At 49.2% G+C, this 13501-nt stretch overlaps 1 protein-coding gene across 1 annotated transcript; it reads left to right on the top strand.

Moving 5' to 3' along the window:
* Window positions 1-4641: 4641 nt before the first annotated feature.
* Window positions 4642-13499, top strand: LOC134352699 (gastrula zinc finger protein XlCGF7.1-like). Its single transcript, XM_063060096.1, has 2 exons — window positions 4642-4769; window positions 6666-13499. The coding sequence occupies exon 2, from the start codon at window positions 6817-6819 to the stop codon at window positions 7744-7746; it is 930 nt and encodes a 309-aa protein (XP_062916166.1). The 5' UTR covers window positions 4642-4769; window positions 6666-6816; the 3' UTR covers window positions 7747-13499.
* The last annotated feature ends 2 nt before the right edge of the window (window positions 13500-13501 follow it).

Genomic DNA, 13501 nt, shown 5'->3' with positions numbered 1-13501 from the left:
CAAACTTGCTCAAAATACTCCAAGTGAGGCTTCACCAGTGCCTTATGAGGCCTGAACATGGTTTTGTATTCTAGTCCCCTTGAAATGAATGCTGACTTCCTCACCACACACTCAACCTCCAAGTTAACCTTTAGAGAATCTTCCTCAAGGACTCCCAAGTCCCTTTGCACCTCAGATTTTTTGAATTTTCTCTCCATGTAGAAAATAGTCTACCCTTTTATTTCTTCCACCAAAGTGCAATGCCGTACGCTTCCCAAAACTGTATACCATCTGCCACTTCTTTCCCCATTCTTTTAATCTGTCTAAGTCCTTCTGCAGACTCTCTACTTCCTCAAAATTACCTTTCCCTCCGTGTATCTTTGCAAACTTTTCAACAAATCCATTAATTCCGTCATCCAAGTCAGTGACATATAACGTAAGAAGAATCCGTCCCAAAGCAGATCCCTGTGGAACACCACTAGTTACCGGCAGCCATTCGAAAAAGGCTCCCCTTATCCCCATTCTTTGCCTCCTGCCAGTCAGCCACTTTACCCACGCTAGTGTCTTTCCTGTAATACCATGGGCTCTTAACTTGTTACGCAGCCTCATGTGTGGCATCTTGTCAAAGGCCTTCTGAAAATCCAAGAACACAACATCAACTGATTCTCCTTCGTCTATCCTGCTTGATATTTCTTCAAAGAGTTTCAGGTTCCCTGATTGCCTCTTGATTCACCACAAGGTGCAGAAAGAAACAACATCTCGTCCTTCGGCCTTCTTCACTGCAGGGAAAACAACTCCAGCCTGTCCAGCATCTCCTCCTAACAGCAAGCCCTCCATTCCCGGCAACATCTCCGTGAATCTTTTCCTATAGCTTTCCTGTTGCTGTGGAGACCAGAACTGCACTCGGTACTCACCCATATCTTTTACTGTTGTAGATCTCCAGGAAAAGTTGGGGGGGGGGGACAAAAGTGCACACAATATTTCCCTCTCCCTCATGAGACGCTATTCTGGAGTTAAGAAGAAAGCCCTTAACTCCGAGTGGAGCCATCGGAACGCCATCATGAGGCCTTTTTTTTTTTAGCAGGCTTTCTTACTTTTACGAGGTCGAGTTGCTAGCTCGATGCTCAACCCAGCACGGCTGGAGAGCGTGCAAGGGAGCCGGCTGGATTCGAACTCGGGAGCCTCCGCTCTGAAGTCCGGCGCCGATGCCACTATGCCACCATTCTGGAGTTAAGCAGATATTAATTCAGGCAAGAACCAGCCTTCAGTTCTAATTGTAAATTGCAAGCAGTAAATTGAAATTAAAAGCCTGTACAGGGCTTGAGATGTGGTTTGCAAAATGATGACCGTGACACACTTGCATACTTTTCAGCCATATTTAAGGGATTGGCATTGTGTTAATTGCCTTGCAGAGGCCGTGGGTTTAAGGAATTTGCACCATTGTAACATTGTGAAAATTCAGGGAAGTCTGCACTTAGTTTGTCTCAGCAAAGGTATTTGAACATTCATGAGTGTCTCTCACTGTGGATATGCAAGCATCGTCAACCCAAAGTATTGAAGTAAACAATGTCTTTGTAACTACTGAAATTGTAGTAGTAGCAGGCAGCCGTCACTCCTAGGGTTTGTGCCTCTGGTGGATTGTGTCCTCTCCAGGGCACAAGCCTGGGCAGGAAGATTTGAAGAACTGGCTGTTCCACGTCACTGATGTAGTCCAAGGGAAGGGCAAGCGCCGATACAGCTTGGCACCAGTGTCGTCGCAGAGGTTGCCAGAGTGAAGTTGTAAACAACATCAAACTGTCTCAGGGATCCCAGCTGCAGATTTCTTCCTCGGGGTTTACTCCTGAAGCTGTTCCCATGGGTGGGTGTGGCCACAAGGCAGCAGAGGTTTAAAATCAGAGCTTTCCTTCTCCTAGTCGGGCTGCCATCCAAGGCCGACGAGCCCCACCTGCTCGAAGCGACTGGTTTTGAGGTGCCAGTGGTCCGCCTTTGCCCCTTCTCTTGTCAGTAGAAACAGTTCTGCCGGGCCTCGTAGCTAAACCACACGTGAAGGCCGAGAGTTGGACTTGGCTGTCAGAGGCTGTTAGAGTCGCACGCCATTGGGAGCACTTTATAGGTAGTGGGAGCTTATCCTCACCACCAGCCCCAGGCTATGACAGCCCAGGAACCACTGAAATTGTACTGAATCAGCTACTGTTACCTTTGATCATAAGGATGTAAAAACGTGATGTACCTTTGGGTTTGTGAGCGTCTACCAGGAGCACCTCCAGGATGATTTCTGCCTGTCGATGGATAAAGACTTCCACATCACCAGCTCCAGTGCCCCTCCGGTGACTTCGATCACAGTCCCAGTCTCAGTCACAGCTGCATCACGGGCCCACAGCATCAGATGAGAAACACAGACTAAACACAAATGACGTACAGTTTTATTGTAAGAAAGAATGCAATTCGTACTAACATAAACCAGGTCCATTGTCTTGCAAAGTGGCCCCATGTGGGCTGCACTCGGATGGGGAATAGGGTTTTGCTGGTTGGTTCCACGGCCAGATGATTGAAGGGAGGTAGCGGTGCCAGAACCTGGTGCTGTGCGCCTCGAGCCTTCTGTACCCAGTGCCCGGTGGTAGCTGTGGAAACATGGCGTAGCCCCATTGGTGGGGGATGATGGACGTTGCTTTACTGAGGCGAGAGAGTAGCCCCTCCACACCACCTCTTTGGTCAAGAAAATGCAGAGTTGTCTCCATTTCCTGGAAATTCAGGCCGGCGAGGTCCCCAGCCCTGTTATAACAAATTTTTACAGGGGCATCACCGAGAGGGTCTTGACCAGCTGCGTCGCCGTCTGGTACAGGAACTACAAGGCATCTGACCGCAAGTCCCTACAAAAGGTCACGAGGGCTGCTGAGAGGATTATTGAGTCTCTCTTCCACCCATTAAAAATATTTATTAGGAGCACTGCACTCAGAGCCCTCCCATCTATCCAAGATCAATCAGGAGGGATCATAGCATGAGGACAAGAACTGTCATCATCATCGTCATCATCAGGTGCCGTGCCCAGTTTGAGCTTTGACTGCCATGGCCCACACACTCCTGTTTCGGGTCAGTGGATCAATTCATTGGTATTCATTTCCAATTCTCTGGCTGCTGTCTCCATCATCATTTGTCTGTGTCTTCCTCTTGCTTTCTTCCCTTCAATCTTTCCCATAATTACCCTGCATTCTAACTCCTCTTTCCTAATCACATGTCCCATGAAGTTACGTTGCCTTTTCATGATCTCATACATTATTTCTCTTTTTGTGTTTGCTCTGTCCATGACATCCTCATTAGATATTCATTTTGTCCATGATATTCTTTGCATCCTCCTCAAAAACCACATTTCTGCTGCTTCAATTCGTTTCCTCATGTTAGTAGATATTGTCCAACATTCTGAGCCATACAACATAACTGGATAAACGTAACATTTCAGTACTCTGAGGTGGGTTGTCATGCCTAGTTTAGTATTGGTCAGTGTACTCTTCATTCTCGTAAAGGTGCCTTTTGCCATCCCTATTCTTCTTTTAATGTCTAAGTCTCACCTGCCATCTGATGTCACCCAGGTTCCTAAATAGCAAAAGTTCTGTACTTGTTTTATGTCTTCCCCGTTTATTCTCAGCCTGCAGATAGGAATCTCCTTCTTTTTGGATATCACCATACATTGTTTTTTTGCAATTGATAGATAGACCCATTTTTGTACTTTCTTCAAAATGATATCAATTAAGTTTTGTAGTTCTTCCTCCGTACTTGCAATTAACACAGTGTCATCCACATATCTGAAATCATTGATGTTTTCACTGCCAACTTTGATTCCCAAGAACTGTAGGGATGGGAAACAACTTCATCCCCCAGGGCATAGGACTGCTCTGAACTCCCTGCCACCACCCAGGTCTCATCAGATATGAATCAGCGCCGGTAGCATTATGCCGTTTACTTTTCAGCTTGCATTGTATATGCACTGTATTATATGTGGTAGTTTTACTTTATATGTTATGTGTGTGACTTATACGCACTGTGTTGTGCACCTTGGTCCGGTGTCTCGCTTGCAGGTGTACGGGTGAATTTCAAATAGCCCTGAACTTGAACTTTAAGTGTTCCAGATTGAGACAGGGTGCGAAAAGAAGTTAGCTTTTCAGGGGTCTGATAGCCTTCCCGATGCCTGAGAAAGTGAATACATCAGGGGCTTCCCCGTCATCAGAAACAGGCGCATTGTTAATTGTGGCAGCGGTAAAGTGTGAGGCATGAACATTACCACCATGTTTTATATTTAGAAAACATACATATTGTGCAGAAGAGGAATAGCGATCGGCCGTTCAAAATCTGCTGCGGTGGTTTTAATGAGACGTGTGCACGTGGCGGATGGTGGGGATCAATCCCACCGCCAATTCCAGTTCGATAACCGGCTCCGCCTATTTAGGTTTCCTGAATAATCCTCCAACACTTCGAGTGTTTGGTTTGCATTTGCAGCATCTGCACAGTTTCTTTTATTTGTTGCGGATAATCCGCCCATCGACCGTCCTATTTGCGGGATGACGCCTCCGGCTCTCTGGATTGGCGAATGCGACTGTCAATCATGAGCTACGCGCAGGGATTTGCAAGACGTCACTACGTAGGGAAGGCGTTACAGTCACGTGGGAGGCCGGTTCGGCCAACCGACAGCAGAGGCCTCCGCTTCCCGATTGCGCGGCTCATCTGGTCGGCGTTTCCATGCGGATTCCCCCGCCTTCCACCGGTACCCGTTGGCGTCTTCCTTCCCGCCGTTGTGTGTGAGTCTGTAGCGCGGTGTGGTGGGGGGGGGCGTTGTCCTACCGTGTTGGCGGGTGATTTACGGCGGAGTGGGGGGGGGGGTGGTGGTGCCTGTAGTCCGAACATGCGCAGTGCGTTTGATAGGTCTCACGTCACGTGGTGCGGAGGGGCGCACGGATCGGATAGAGCGGTTGCTGGGAAGCGGGGCAGTGTGGGAGAAGTGTCCGGCATCGGCCTTCTGTAGCAGAGCAGAAAACCAAACTCTTCGTCAGGATGTCCGCTGACTGATTAATCTTGAGACAACCTGTCATGAGTACTTGCTTTTCACATCATCAAGCTTTTCAGCACCCCCTTCCCTCTTTAACTTGATAGGCTTTTGAGAAGGATACAGAAATATAAAATTCTCTGGTCTGCAAGGAAGCTGGGAAAGAGCTGTCTGGGTTTGAATCATGTAAGTTCAATATCACTGGCATAGGTCATGAAATGTATTGTTTTGGGGCAGTGATACAGTGCAGTCTATAAATACTTAAACACTATAAATGAAATATATAAAAATAAATTAAATAAGCAGAGAGAGGGAAAATAGAGAGGTTGTGTACGTGGGCCCATTTTCCATTCAGAAATCTGATGGTAGAAGGGAAGAAGCTGTTCCTGAAACACTGAGTGTCTTCACACTCCTGTACTTCCTCCTTGATGAAGGGAGAAGAGGGGATGTCTAGGGTGACAGGGGTCCTTAATGAAGGATGCCATCTTTTTGCGACATTGACTTTCGAAGATGTCTGCTTCCTGAAGTTCACAGTCAATTCCTTGCTCTTAGTGTTGTTGAGTGCAAGGTTGGTGTTGCAACATCACTCAACCAGCTGATCTATCTCCCTGCTGTTCGCCTCCTCGGCATCATCGGAAATTCTGCTAGCAATAGTTATGTTATAGAACATTATAATGAGAAACAGCACAGGAGCACGATTTTGTGCCAGACCAGCTAAAAAGTAAATTTTAAAGAAGACACAAAAACTAGTCCCTCCTACCTACACAGTGTATATATCCCTCCACCTTCCTCACATCCAAACGTCCCTTAAAAACCTCTAATGTATTTGCCTCCACCACCACACCAGGCAGCACATTCCTGACATCCACCACTCTCTGAGTAAAAAACTTACCCCTCATGTATGTCATCGGCAAACTTATAGGTGGTGTTTGAGCCGCGCCTTGCCACACAGCCATGGGGGTAGAGAGAGTAGAGCAGTGGGCTAAGCCTGCATCCTTGGGGTGCACCAGTGCTGATTGTCCGCGAGGAGGAGATGCTCTTTCAGATCCACACTGACTGTGGTCTCCCGGTGAGGGAGCCAAGGGACAGTTTGAGAGGGAGGCGGAGAGGCCCAGGTTTTGGAGCTTGTTGATCAGTACTGAGAGTGTGATGGTGGTTGAATGCTGAGCAGTTATCAATAAAAAGAGGCCTGATGTAGGTACTGCGACTGTCCAGCTGATTCAAGGCCAAGTGAGATTGATTCCACTGAAGACCTATTGTGGCAACAGGCAAATTGCAGGGGTCCAGGTCCTTGCTTAAGCAGGAGTTGATTCTGGCCGTGACCAACCTCTCAAAGCATTTCCTCACAGTAGATGTGGGTGCAACTGAGCGATAGTCATTGAGGCAGCTCACCCTGCTCTTCTTGGGCACTGGTATGATTCTCACTCTTTTGAAACGGATGGGAACCTCTGACTGTGACAGTGAGGGTCTTGGGACTCGGAATATTCAAAAGGTGAACTCCGGCGCAGTGATTTAATACTGCCACTTGTATCGAGATATGTGAATAAGCCATCCAGGCAGATCATGTCAAACAGAACTGCAGTTACAGAGAAAAGCTTTAACACTTACTGCGGCAGACATATATTTAGAAGTCTCCTGTTTGTCCTTCCAGGTATCGGACTCTGCTGAGAAGGAATCACTTTCCCTGTCAGTGGTTCACAGCAGTTCGAGGGGATAGAGAGAGCTGAGGCCAAGCGTTCACGTTTAGACCTTGCAGAGTGACTCGGGAGTGCCAGGGTCTGACTGGCGACAGCCACTGCCTGATGGGAGCGAAGCTCGACGACGTCCTCGCGGATGTCCCCGCCTCCAAGGACGGCGAGGGTGCACCGCGGGGCCGGCCCGACCGCAAGGGCCCGTTGCCCTGCACGCTGTGCGGGAAGGTGTTCGCCTACGAGTCGGTGCTGCGGCGCCACTGGCTGGCCCACACCGAGGCCCGGCCCTTCATCTGCGGCGACTGCGGCAAGGCCTACAAGAGCAACCAGGACTGCACGAGGCACCAGCGCATCCACACCGAGGAGACGAGCGTCACCTGCCCCGAGTGCGGCAAGGCCTTCACCCACGTCTCGCACCTGGAGGCCCACATGCGCACCCACACCGGCGAGCGGCCCTTCCCCTGCCCCGACTGCGGCAAGGCCTTCCGGCACTCCTCCCACATGGAGCGACACCAGCGCACCCACACCGCCGAGCGGCCCTTCGCCTGCCCCGACTGCGGCAAGGGGTTTCGGCACTCCTTCCACCTGCTGAGGCACCGGCGCACCCACGCCGTCAAGCAGCCCTTCGCCTGCCCCGACTGCGGCAAGGCCTTCCGCGACTCCTCGCACCTCCTGGAGCACCAGCGCACCCACACCGGGGAGAAGCCCTTCGCCTGCCCTGTCTGCGGGAAGTGCTTCACCCGGTCGACGCAGCTGCAGGACCACCGGCGGACCCACACGGGGGAGAGGCCCTACGCCTGCCCCGACTGCGGGAAGAGGTTCAGCACGGCTTCCATCTTGCGGCAGCACCGGCAGGTCCACAGCGAGGAGCGGCCCTTCCCCTGCCCCGACTGCGGCAAGGCCTTCAAGAGCCCCCTGAACCTGAAGCAGCACCACGTGATCCACACCGGGGAGAGGCCCTTCTCCTGCCCCGTCTGCGGCAAGGCCTTCGCCCGCCACTGCAATCTGCAGGCCCATCAGCACGTGCACGGCAGCGCGTAGTCTGCAGCGGGTTGTTCTGCCCAGACCTCGCACCTGCTGGGACGCTTGCGAGCCTATACCCTCTCCTCCTGCCCCTCGTGTGGCAAGACCTTCATCTACACACCGGGGAAAGCCCTTCGCCTGCCCCATCTGCGGGAGGTGCTTCACCCAGTCACGGTAGCTCCGGAAGCCCCGTACGTGGTCCTCATTCGGGGGGGGGCACGAGTTCCTCTATTGCCCTGGGCTGCCATTCTGTGTCTGTATGTATGTGGAGTTTGTTCGCTCTCTCGGTGGCCCCACGGGTTTCCCGTTCAGCCTCTCCGGTTTCCTCCCGCGTCCCACGGAGGCGAGGCGTTCCCCGAGCGTGTTGTGGAGGAATAGCGTCCGCGTGGGGCTGGCCGGGTGTTGCAGGGGACGTGACGCGGCTCTCGGCTGCCGCGCGTGCGTGAGCTTGCCCGCCTGCCGGCGACCTCTGTGGGGAGGGCGAGATGGGGTCCGGGTTGACGCGGTCGGCGGGCACGCAGATCTGGAATTCATTCAGATGGCCGGAGAGGCCGAGTGATTGGCTATAGTTAAAACGGAAGGTCGATAGGTTCTGAATGAGCAAGGGTGGGAAAAGTTACGGGAAGAAGGGAGCAGAATGGGGATAATAAATCAGCCGTGATGGAAGGATAGGGCAGACGCGGTGGGATGAATGGCCTAATTATTCACCTTATGGCCTTATGTTGGTCTGATGCCCAATCTCTTCTGCCCGTACAGAATCCATATCCCTCCGTTCCCTGCATATCCTAACTAAGGGCCTCTTGTGCACCTCTGTCAGCTCGCCTGGCAGGGTATTCCACACACCCACAACTGTCTGAGAGAAAAACAATTTGCCTCCCTCGTCTCCTCTGAACCTGCCCCCTCACACCGTAATTCCAGGTTCTGGTGAGAAGGGGGCTCAGGGCCTTGGGCTGTATATGTGGTTTGTTTTCTTTTTGCGTGACTGTTTTTTTTCCTCGTTATTTTGAGTATGCTGTGTATGGTTTGCACCTTGGTTTCAGGGGAACACTCTGTCATTCAGCTGTATCCATTCATGTCCTCTGATATTAGATGTTCCCATCCTTAGAAAAAGGTAAGGATACCGGCTATCCATCTGTGCCTCCCAGAATACTGTAAACTTCTCTCAGGTCTTCCTTTGGTCACTGTTGTTGCGGAGAAACTAACACAAGTTTCTCCAGCCTCTCCTGATAGCTCGCACCCTCTAATCCAGGCAGCGTCCTGGTGAATCTCTTCTGTTTTGTAGAACTGCAACGTTACCGTGCGGCCCTCAACTCGTAAAGGCCAACACACCACGCACCTTGTTAACACCCTGTCATCTTTGAGGCATCCATGGACGCGGACCCCAGGAGCCCTCTGTATCTCCACTCTGCTAAGAGTCCTGCGATTCACCCTGTACCTGTTCTTCCTTCATTCGATATCGCAAAGTGTATCACTTGACAGTTTTCCAGATTGAACTGAACTGCCATTTCTTGGCCCAGTTCCGCATCCTATCAGTGTCCTGTTGTAACATACAACAAAGTTTGTGTTGAAACAAACTTACTAACTCACCCTTCCACTTCCTCGGACAAGTCATGTATAAAAATCACAAAGAGCAGGGGTCCCAGAACAGAATTAGTGGAGAGGGAGTAAATTAGTGGCTACAGATCCAGAGTGAATCTAACTCCACATGTTCACAACACAAAAATCCTGTGGTCAGAAGCTCCCTACACACAGTCCCATCACACACCTCTGGGATCAGACAGAGAGAGGCTCCCTCCTCACCGTCCCATCACACACTCCCAGGGTCAGACACAGAGTGAAGCTCCCTCCACACCGTCCCATCACACACTCCCGGAGTCAGACACAGAGTGAATCTCCCTCCACACCGTCCCATCACACACTCCCAGGGTCAGACACAGAAGCTTCCTGATCCGTGAATTAAAGGTAACAAATTTTGGGTGAAAATCTTACTCACATATCCTACAAATCCTCTTACGCACTCCTACATTAATATGCCCCCCTGTCCGTTTATCCAGCATGCCCAGTCTCTCCTCATGACTCAGACAGAAAAGACACTGGCGATGCTGGAAAACGTGATCACTTTGTTGGATTCACTGGGCAGGTCAGGCAGCATCTACGGAGGGAGATAAACAGCCAATGTTTCGTGCTGAAACCCTTCATCGGGACGGGAAAGGAAGGGAATGTAAGCGAAAATAAAAGGCTGGGGAGGGGGTGTATGTAGGCAGCTGCTAGGTGAGACCAGTTGAGGTGGGTGGGGAGGGAATGACGTGAGAAATTGGGAGGTAATCGACGGAAGAGGTGAAGGATGAGGAGAAGGAATGATTGGAATCGACAGTGGAGAACGTCGGGAACCTGAGGGAGGCAATGGACATGTCATGAGGGTGGGGGAGAAGTGAAGGGGTGAGAGGGCCCCCAGCATGCTAAAATAACACATCCTCCCTCTGGCAAAATTCAGGCTGGAGGAGCAGCACCTCGTATTCCGTCTGGGTGGCCTCCAACCCGATGGCATGAACATCAATTTCTCTAACTTCCAGTAATTTTTCCTCATCCGATCCAATTTTTTTCTCCCAATCAGGTTACCCGCTCAACCCTTCTCCTCTCATCTTCTGTCCTCAGGACCTACCCATCTCCTCCCTCTCACCATTCTCTTCTTTCACTGTACTCCTTGGTCCACTCTCCTCCCCTATTAGATCTTTCTGCAGCCCTTTACCTCTTCCAGCTATCACACCCAGCTTCCTACGGCAACCCACCCATATTCATCCTCGCTCGATCCCACCTGTCACCTCCAGCTTGTGTGCTCTCACTCCACAATCTCATTCACACCTTTCTTTTCCAGTCGCGGCCCAGAGCTTCGACTGTTTATTTCCCTCCACAGATGCTGCCTGACCCACTGAGTTTCTCCGGCATTTCGTGTGTTGCTCACGATTTCCAAATTCTGCAGTTTTTCTCGTGTTAGTGAATCTCTACCATGTCTCCCCTCTGTCTCCTTCACTCCAGGGAAAAGGAGCTCCAATTTTCCCTGTCTCTCTTTCACAGGGGAAGCCCTCTGTGGACCCCCGGTTGTAGACCATCGGTGTGAATTACTTTGTCCCAGCACAGGTATCTGGGAAACACCTCATGCAGATAATGTCACCCAGTGGCAAACAGTGTAAGTATTAGAAAACATTGGGGATTGTTAGGGATGTCAAAGAGACAGTGAAAAAAAAACTAGAATTCGTTCTTCAGCCTTTGATTTCAGTGACAGACAACTTGTTCATCTACAACTCGTTGGTACGTTATTTTAGTTTATAAGAATTGTACTTGTGTTTGGGAACCCTTTGTAGTTTGTAAAGCATTTGTAATTTAGAACTGTACTGTTTTGTAAATCGGAAATCCTCTGTGAGTACTAAATGCTTGCTAAGAACTTTTTGTCTAAATTTAAAAGTGTATAATTAGAAGTAAAATAAACTCTGGTTAAACTACTTCATTAGCTGGAAGTATCTTCCTCGTTGGTAGGGAGGGGGATCCCAGCACTCGAGCAGTGGGTATTGGCAGCTGGACGAGACAGGCAAGTAAGCTTGTCCTTCTGAAAGCAGTATCGTCTCCCTATAGCGAGGGCACCCTTAGGTGTCTATATCAGGCTTAAAACCTTTTGAGTTTAGGACTATGTGAAAGGGAATCCAACAGCATCACACGAGAAGAAAGCAGCGCCACCAGGAAAGGGATGTGAATGAAGGGATTGGTTCCGGAGTCTGATAATCTTCCCAATGCTTCAGGAAGTGACGGATATTTTTGATCATGGCATCAGAATCTGGTTTATTGTCACTGACATATGATTTGTGGCAGCAGTACAGTACAAGAGCATCAACATCACCCCAGGTGACGATAAAATGAAATGAATAGTGGAAAAGGGGTGTTCCTGCATCAACATATAATGTAAAAAGAAACTATGCTGACTACAGCCTGTTTTATCATGTGCCACCAAGTACCCTGAGACCTTAATAGTCAACCCCAACATCTTCCCAACCACTGAGGTCAGACTAACTGGCCTATAGTTTCCTTTCTTCTGCCTCTCTCCCTTCTTGAAGAGTGGAGTGACATTTGCCATTTTCCAGTCCTCCAGAACCATTCCAGAACCTAGTGATCTTTAAAGATTATTACTAATCACTTCACCCTCTTCTCTCAGAACCCTGCAGTGTACATGATCTGGACCAGGTATCTTATCTATCTTCAGACCTTTCAGTTTCCCAAGAACCTTCTTCCTAGTAAAGGCAATTTCACACATTTAATGACCCCTGACATCTGGAACTTCCACCATACTGCTAGTGTCTTCCACAGTGAAGACGGATGCAAAATACTAATTCAGTTCATTTGCCATTTCCTTGTCCCCCATTGCTACCTCTCCAGCATCATTTTCTAGAGGTCCAATATCCACTCTCACCTCTCTTTTACATTTTATGTATCTGAAGAAATGTTTTGTATCCTCTTTAGTATTATTGGCTACATTATTTTCATTTTCCATCTTTACCTTAATGAATTTTTATAGACAATAGGGGCAGGAGTAGGCCATTCGGCCCTAGGAGCCAGCACCGCCATTCACTGTGATCATAGCTGATCATCCACAATCAGTATCCAGTTCCTGCCTTCTCCCCATATCCTTTGACTCCACTATCATTAAGAGCTCTATCTAACTCTTTCTTGAAAGCATCCAGAGAATTGGCCTCCACTGCCTTCTGGGGCAGAGCATTCCACAGATCCACAACTCTCTGGGTGAAAAAGTTTTTCCACAACTCTATTCTAAATGGCCTACCCCTTATTCTTAAGCTGTGGCCTCTGGATCTGGACTCCCCCAACATCGGGAACATGTTTCCTGCCTTTAGCGTGCCCAATCCCTTAATAATCTTATATGTTTCAGTCAGATCCCCTCTCATCCTTTTTAGTTGCTTTCTGCTGGTTTTTGAAAGCTTCCCAACCCTCTAACTTCCCAATAATCTTTGTTCTATTATATGTGCTCACTTTGGCTTTTGACGGTTGTGTCATCTTTCCTTTAGAATATTTCCTTTCTTTTAAGATGTGTATATCCTGTGCCTTCTGAATTGCTTCCAGAAATTCCAGACATTGCTGCTCCGCCCTCATCCCTGCCAGTGTTCTTTCCCAATCAATTCTGACCAACTCTTCTCCATTGCCTCTGTAATTCCCTTTACTCCACTGTAATACTGATACATATGAGTTTAGCTTCCCCTTCTTAAATTCCAGAGTGAATTCGATTGTATTATGATCACTTGCCCCGAAGGGTTCTTTTACCTGAAGCTCTCTAATCAATTCTGATTCATTGCACAACACCCTATCCAGTATAGCTCAAGGGCTCAACCACGACCTACTCTTAAAAAGCCATCATGCAGGCATTCTAGAAAATCCCACTCCTGTAATCTAGCACCAAACTGGTTTTCCCAATCTACCTGCAGATTGAAATCCCCCATCACTATTATAATATTGACCTTTTGGCATGCATTTTCCATCTCCCATTGTAATTTGTAGGCCACATCCTTGCTACTGTTTGGGGTCTGTAAAAAACTCCCATCAGGGTCTTTCTACCCTTGCAGTTCCTTAGCTCTATCTGCAGTGATTCGACACCTTCCAACGCTATGTCATTTGATAATTTTCAACATTCTGCACCCCCCCCCCCATTCTTCTAAATTGCAGCAAAAATAGTCGCTAGCAGTATGATGGAAGCTGCAGGTGTCAGGGGTCAGGA

This window comes from Mobula hypostoma, chromosome 10 (assembly GCF_963921235.1).
Source record: "Mobula hypostoma chromosome 10, sMobHyp1.1, whole genome shotgun sequence".
NCBI classification, from domain to species: Eukaryota; Metazoa; Chordata; class Chondrichthyes; order Myliobatiformes; family Myliobatidae; genus Mobula; species Mobula hypostoma.
The sequence above is the reverse complement of the archived record's forward strand: the minus strand, read 5'-3'. Positions and strand labels throughout refer to the sequence as shown.